The sequence below is a fragment of the Sebastes fasciatus genome, chromosome 4 (genome assembly GCF_043250625.1).
Source record: "Sebastes fasciatus isolate fSebFas1 chromosome 4, fSebFas1.pri, whole genome shotgun sequence".
In the NCBI taxonomy this organism is placed as follows: domain Eukaryota; kingdom Metazoa; phylum Chordata; class Actinopteri; order Perciformes; family Sebastidae; genus Sebastes; species Sebastes fasciatus.
The window spans coordinates 38,676,361-38,684,340 of NC_133798.1; the positions used below are offsets into that span (position 1 = coordinate 38,676,361).

At 48.7% G+C, this 7,980-nt stretch overlaps 1 protein-coding gene across 3 annotated transcripts in view; it reads right to left on the minus strand.

Moving 5' to 3' along the window:
* tmem117 (transmembrane protein 117) overlaps positions 1 to 6,470 on the minus strand; it is a 64,884-nt gene extending 58,414 nt beyond the window's left edge. The window contains exons 1-3 of one of the 3 annotated variants that reach the window (XM_074634223.1): positions 2,013 to 2,492; positions 1,823 to 1,868; positions 1,300 to 1,607 (exon numbers count right to left, since the gene is read on the minus strand). In XM_074634223.1, the coding sequence (XP_074490324.1) occupies positions 1,300 to 1,607; positions 1,823 to 1,860 (346 nt within the window). In that variant the 5' untranslated portion in view covers positions 1,861 to 1,868; positions 2,013 to 2,492. Of the gene's footprint in view, positions 1 to 1,299; positions 1,608 to 1,822; positions 2,493 to 5,722 lie in introns of those variants that run through there. The other 2 variants (XM_074634224.1, XM_074634222.1) reach the window with 2 other exon arrangements.
* Between the last annotated feature and the right edge of the window lie 1,510 nt (positions 6,471 to 7,980).

Sequence of the window (7,980 nt, forward strand, 5' to 3'; positions counted from 1 at the left end):
AAATTCCATTTATTATCATTTTACTTCTTTTATTTTAAGACAAGACACAAAATGGTTTCTCGTGTCTAAGCCTCCTCTCTCAAATAAACACGACAGAGTGAAAAAAGTTGTTTAGTTTGTTGTTGTTCACTCACGCATTATGCAGCCTACAAGGGGAGAGTGGGTGTGAGTAGGTCGTGCATCTCTATAACGGGTTACACAAGCCAAAAATGTAGACAGCCACTGATCACATACAAGCTGGAAGAATACTCTGTAAAACAAAGTAAGAATTCTACTATTCGCCAAGACGCTTCAAACTCTTTTTGCCTTCAAACATGCGTAATGCATTGATATATGTAAGGGATAATGTGCAGCGAGCAGGTGACTGTTGTGAAATAAACCCCGACATGACGATGCTGAACCCGATGTGAGTCGGAGGAGTCTTGCATCCCGCTTATTACACGGCTACTTACTTAAGAAATTCACACAAAAATGGTCCTCCAGAGTCCAAGATGAGATCTGCGTCCATAGCAACGGTCTGTTAGTCATAGCAACGGTCTGCTATAAAGAAACAAGAGACCGTAGAAGGCCGTAATTGACCAATCAGAATCAAGTATTCAAGAAAGCCGTGTAATAATACATCTATTCAGCAGCAACAGATCACATCTCTTATGTATGTACAGTATTGACTTGGTAATATTTTAGCCTCATTAATCTACTTAAACCTACAGCTGAGGTGATTAGTTAATTAATAATGCATATTTCAGGTCATTTTTAAGCATTTTTTGAGTAAAACATTTCCCAGTTTCTGCTTTTCTTTTGTATATTTTGCGTCTTTTATAATATTTTGAGGTTTTGGAGTGTTGATCAAATAAAACAAGTTAGATGACATCACCATGGGCTTTAAAAAAACTGTGATTTTTCACTATTTCTGATATTTATAGACTAATGGATTAATCAAGAAAATAATCAGACGATTAATGGACAATGATGATAATTGTTAGTTGCAGCCTTACTTGAACCAGAGTGTAATAAAAAAAAAAAAGGATTTGCAAACACTGTTTGACCCAGATCTGATTATAAGTGAGGAAAAGAGAGTTTTATGGGTGCAGGAGCATAGATATAAAGAGGAGAGCTGATTGTAAAGACATGAGAACTGCCTTTACTTACATGACATTTGCAAAAAGTGGAGTATGATTGTGAGGTGCTTTTCACTGGTGAACAGCCACAACAAAAACAACTCAGGAAGGAGGAAGGTTCCCTCCCTCAGCAGAGCCATTACTCTGCACATTCCGCTGCATTAGCGTGCGCATGACTTACCAAAGAGCTGGCGGTGGAATATAAACTTCCCGGCTAACATGCCGGTGATAATGGCCAGGATCCAGCATATGACTTTCAGGACGTTCCATCCACGGCCCGGGTACTTGTTGAACAGGAAGGAGAAGCAGTTGCCCACCACGATCATGTGGGCCTCCGTCTGACTGTGAGAGATGGGGTCCTCGGCAAAGAGGAGGAAGTTGAAGAAGGTGACGAGGTAGGCCACGATGAGGCGCGACCAGGGGTGTTGGAAATAGTAGCGAAAATGGGCACCTATTTCCATCCTGCTGAGCCTCCCAGCCACTCTACACCTGGGAGAGAGAGAGAGAGAGAGAGAGAGAGAGAGAGAGAGAGAGAGAGAGAGAAAGTGCTTCATTCAGTCAGATTACATTACACTCAAATCAGCAGGGCAGATTAGAGTGAAAACATCCCTCAGACTGAGATTAGTGGTGGGAATATAACTGAGGTTTGGTGGGATTATGCTAAATTCAGACAACTCTGATCAGCACCAGTGCCAACAACTCACCTACATGGAGATTTCTCAATGCAAAGACACTTTCCCATCACGCACACTGAAAGAATCAGCAGCATGAAAACAGGTTGAAAAGTTAACGTGTTAACTGAGCTCACAGTTTTTAGGAGAAGCTGCAAACAAGAAGTTAAAAGCTGTAAAGACTAAAGTCTTCATCAGTCAGGTTGAGGTGTAAGTGTCATACCTGGATAAGGTATAGAGTCTTGAAGCGCTTAGCTGTAAAGCACCGGCTTTTTGAAAGGCTTATCCTCTCAGCCTGTCAGCTCTGTGCGCCCCTTTAAAAAAACAAAACTGTGGCAGCATTACGCTGATGCTCTGCTCGGGAACACCTGCCAAGCAGCCGCAGCGCTTGAGTAACTTCCCGACAGACAGTCCACCCCCCCTTTTGCATTCATTCAACTCCTCTCTCTGAACTCCCTCGCTGTATAGCCTCCCTGTCTGACTTTGCTGGACTGGACTTCCCAAACCGGCTCCCTGCTTTGACACGGTTTCCTAAAATACCCCACAGTGGGAACTCGGATGATGCACCCGGCTTCAGAAATAGATCTGCCAAACTAAAAACACCCATATTAAATGTCACTGGCATCATGTTTTGTCTTGTCATTATGTGCTCCCTCTTGGGTGATGTTAAGCTACTGGTTCCACTAATAGGAGGTGGAATTATTACTTAATAATAATCATCCTGGGAAAATGCTGAATTATTTTTCTGTCTTTATCCCGTTATAACCATTAAGAGGAGCCGCTGTGTCAGGGGATCTGCTCCCAGTTTGAGGCCAGTGCCTTCAGGCAGGAGAATCCTTAAATATGCATGGAGAGGGACTCAGCCAGAGCACCTTATGTTGTGTTTTCATTATGTTATTACTCTGTACACACAACAGCTATCGCACATCTGTCCGTCCGGAAAGGGGGATCCCTCCTCTGTTGCTCTTCCTGAGGTTTTTTCAGTTTTTTTCCCTGTTCGAATATTTTTTTAAGGTAAGTTTTTCTTACCTTACCTGAGGCAAATTTGTGATATTTGGGTTCGATAAAGGACATGAAAACATGGAGAGAACATGCAAACACTACAGAAAGGACTCACCAATCTGGGATATGCAGTATGGCATATATGATAGACAATGATGGGAATGCAATGAAGATTATACAGATGAATTTGTTGTGATATTATCATCATGGTACATCCTCTAAACTCTGCTTTCCTCTCTAAACCACAGATAGATATTTCATTATTTAGGCTGCTGACCCAAAATATATATAAACAGTCTCTATAAGTCCTTCAGGAAACACCCTGATACTGCCCCACTACTGGTGCCAGATCTGTCAATTCCTGAATGGACGAACCGTGTTAAGAGCATAAGTCTGTGTGACCACACACACACACACACACACACACACACACACACACACACACACACACACACACACACACACACACACACACATATCCCCTCTAATGTCACAACAGTGATGACGCCAAATGTCACATCTCCGACCTCACGTATCTGGGAGAGATAACACTAACACAGCTTCACTGGAATGATCTGATTACACAACTTTAATGTGGAAGCAGCCGGCCGGCGACATCACAGACATCTGGGACAGACGAGATTCCTGCAAGCCCTACCTCCCTACCTCCCTACCTCCCTCCGTCACTACCTCCCTACCTCCCTCCCTACCTCCCTACCTCCCTACCTCCCTCCGTCACTACCTCCCTACCTCCCTACCTCCCTCCGTCACTACCTCCCTCCGTCACTACCTCCCTACCTCCCTACCTCCCTCCGTCACTACCTCCCTACCTCCCTACCTCCCTCCGTCACTACCTCCCTACCTCCCTCCGTCACTACCTCCCTACCTCCCTACCTCCCTCCGTCACTACCTCCCTACCTCCCTACCTCCCTCCGTCACTACCTCCCTACCTCCCTACCTCCCTACCTCCCTCCCTACCTCCCTACCTCCCTCCGTCACTACCTCCCTACCTGCCTACCTCCCTCCCTCCCTACCTCCCTACCACCCTCCCTCCCTACCTACCTGCCTACCTCCCTCCCTCCCTACCTCCCTACCTCCCTCCCTCCCTACCTCCCTACCACCCTCCCTCCCTACCTACCTGCCTACCTCCCTCCCTCCCTACCTCCCTACCTCCCTACCTCCCTACCACCCTCCCTCCCTACCTACCTGCCTACCTCCCTCCCTCCCTACCTCCCTACCTCCCTCCCTACCTCCCTACCTCCCTACCACCCTCTCTCCCTACCTACCTGCCTACATCCCTCCCTCCCTCCCTACCAACCTCCCTCCCTACCTACCTACCTCCCTCCCTACCTCCCTCCCTACCTCCCTACCTCCCTCCCTACCAACCTCCCTCCCTACCTACCTACCTCCCTCCCTACCTGCCTACCTCCCTCCCTACCTCCCTCCCTACCTCCCTACCTCCCTCCCTACCAACCTCCCTCCCTACCTACCTACCTCCCTACCTACCTGCCTACCTCCCTCCCTCCCTACCTACCTACCTCCCTACCTACCTGCCTACCTCCCTACCTCCCTACCTCCCTCCGTCACTACCTCCCTACCTACCTCCCTACCTACCTCCCTACCTACCTCCGTCACTACCTCCCTACCTACCTCCCTACCTACCTCCCTACCTCCCTCCGTCACTACCTCCCTACCTCCCTCCGTCACTACCTCCCTACCTCCCTACCTCCCTCCGTCACTACCTCCCTACCTCCCTACCTCCCTCCGTCACTACCTCCCTACCTCCCTACCTCCCTACCTCCCTCCCTACCTCCCTACCTCCCTCCGTCACTACCTCCCTACCTGCCTACCTCCCTCCCTCCCTACCTCCCTACCACCCTCCCTCCCTACCTACCTGCCTACCTCCCTCCCTCCCTACCTCCCTACCTCCCTCCCTCCCTACCTCCCTACCACCCTCCCTCCCTACCTACCTGCCTACCTCCCTCCCTCCCTACCTCCCTACCTCCCTACCTCCCTACCTCCCTACCTCCCTACCACCCTCCCTCCCTACCTACCTGCCTACCTCCCTCCCTCCCTACCTCCCTACCTCCCTCCCTCCCTACCTCCCTACCTCCCTACCACCCTCTCTCCCTACCTACCTGCCTACATCCCTCCCTCCCTACCTCCCTCCCTACCTCCCTCCCTACCTCCCTACCTCCCTCCCTACCAACCTCCCTCCCTACCTACCTACCTCCCTCCCTACCTGCCTACCTCCCTCCCTACCTCCCTCCCTACCTCCCTACCTCCCTCCCTACCAACCTCCCTCCCTACCTACCTACCTCCCTACCTCCCTCCCTACCTACCTACCTCCCTACCTACCTGCCTACCTCCCTCCCTCCCTACCTCCCTACCTCCCTCCCTACCAACCTCCCTCCCTACCTACCTACCTCCCTCCCTACCTCCCTCCCTCCCTACCTCCCTACCTCCCTACCACCCTCTCTCCCTACCTACCTACCTACCTCCCTCCCTACCTCCCTACCTCCCTCCCTACCTCCCTACCTCTCTCCCTACCTCCCTACCTCCCTACCTCCCTCCCTACCTCCCTACCTCTCTCCCTACCTCCCTACCTCCCTACCTCCCTCCCTACCTCCCTACCTCCCTCCCTACCTCCCTACCTCTCTCCCTACCTCCCTACCTCCCTACCTCCCTCCCTACCTCCCTACCACCCTCTCTCCCTACCTACCTACCTACCTCCCTCCCTACCTCCCTACCTCCCTCCCTACCTCCCTACCTCTCTCCCTACCTCCCTACCTCCCTACCTCCCTCCCTACCTCCCTACCTCTCTCCCTACCTCCCTACCTCCCTCCCTACCTCCCTACCTCCCTCCCTCCCTACCTGGCTGGCTGCACCTCCACTAGTATTACATGTAATAAACCACCATGATGGAAGCACCTGCTCCACGCCGTTTTGCTCCCAGGTTGACAGCCAGGACGAGACGCCCCGCTCCAGCTCCCGCTCTCCGGTTCTCCGGCTCCGGCTCTCCGGTTCTCCAGTGCTCCGGTTCTCCGGCTCTCCGGCTCCGGTTCTCTGGCTCTCCGGCTCTCCGGCTCCGGCTCCGGCTCCAGCTCCAGCTCCAGCTCCAGCTCCAGCTCCAGCTCGGGCTCTCCGGCTCTCCGGTTCTCCAGTGCTCCGGCTCTCCGGCTCTCCGGCTCCGGTTCTCTGGCTCTCCGGCTCTCCGGCTCCGGCTCCGGCTCCAGCTCCAGCTCCAGCTCGGGCTCTCCGGTTCTCCGGCTCTCCGGCTCCGGCTCCGGCTCCAGCTCCAGCTCGGGCTCTCCGGTTCTCCGGTTCTCCGTTTCTCCTGTCACATCAGCCCGACAGCGCTGCTCTAATCATCCCGAGCACGAGATGATACCGGGAGTGGTAGTGGAGGGATTATCCAGGCGACCTGTTGTTGGAACACAACAGAGGAACCCTCCAGATCCTCAGCCATCATGCTGGAGCGTCCAGCGCCGGTCGGCGGGGCTTCGTCAGCGGCTCCCCCCGCCGGGCGGTGCTGGTTCTGGGCTGTTAGAGAGACGCTGCTGCTGCTGGAGGAGAGGATGATGGAGATAGCCGAGTCCACACAGCAGCGCATAGCATCTGTGCAACGCGATGTAGCCGACACACATTATTCAACAGGGTCAAGTAAGAGCCGGGACACACACACCACTTCCGCTAGTGCATTTCAAAATAAAACGGTGATGAATTTTTTTATTTTTTTATTTGCACATACTGTATATAAAACTGCACAAAATCCAGTCAATGACAAAAAAACAAGAAATATGTCAGGAGAGGTCAAGAAGCCTTACAGGCTTATTTATACAAAGGACCCCCCCCCCCACACACACACACACACACACACACACACACACACACACACACACACACACAACCCCAGGAGTAAAACAAACAATAACAAAAAAGGAAGAAATGTCTAAACTAACATATTTTTTAAAAATACAAGAAAAGTTAAACAACAAGAAGCACACAAAATGTGCAGAAAAACCTAACCAAACAGTGGAAAACAATCCAATAAAAACAATGAAATACATACAAAAAACAGTACAGAAGAAAATAAAATATATCTAAACACGTCAAAAAATAATTAGACATCATTAATTAAGTGTGATGATAATTTCCTTTCAAAATGTTCTACAGATAACGAGCTTTTTGGAAGTTTTTGTCAGTAAATATCCAACACAGGAATAAACCATAGACTTATATTCTCCACGTTCTCCCACTGTGCAGAAGTGAAGCCAAAACAAAGAGTATAGAAGCAATCAATATGCATTCTTTGGCCAAAATATGCTGGGATTTTTTATCTTTTATTTATTTTATTATTTCAAAAATGTAACATAGTAACAGCAGAAAACATTAAAAACATTTACATACAGAAGAAGCATAAACATAAACAAAGAGCTGTGCCAAACATAGAAGGACAACAGAAATGAAACAAAACCAACCTAAAATTAAAAAAAAAAAAAAACACACAATAAAAATAAATAAATAAATAGGTAATAAAAAAAAAACACGCGAGAGTATGACATTAATTCCACTTAAAAACTTTAAAGATATTGCATACATTCATTGTTTTCATTGCTTTTTTGTTTTGTGAGGAAGAAATTGTTCATAAATACAAAGAAATTAGGCTTTTTTTTGGGTAAATTTACACTTGTGAATGTGGAACTTGGAATACATTAATCTTCTTTTTAAGTGACACACTCTTATTTCGAAGACGGGTTGACGTTGTTTCCGGTGTGACTGTGTGTGGTGTGACCGGTTTGTGACCCAACAGAGCTGAGATCCCTTCTGGTGACAGGAGGATTTCACTGCTGTAGAAATCTCTTCATTCCTTTATTTATTTATTTGAGGAGCAGTAGGCGGGACAGCGAGCAGAGACAGGAAACCGCTGGCTTCCAGATGTTGAAGGATTTCACCCAAAAAAAATCTGCTGCCACGAGAGGCAGAAATCTCCCTTTTATCACAGATCAGAGACAGAAATCAACATGGAAACATGAACAATAACTGACCTGCTTTAATAGAGGTCCAACCAGGAACCTATAGTTAAATATATAAAGAACCAATCTAATAATTTTAGTACACCACTGTACAGTCGGTTATACAATACCAGTGGAACCCTACTAGTATATAAATTATCTAATGTATTTTAC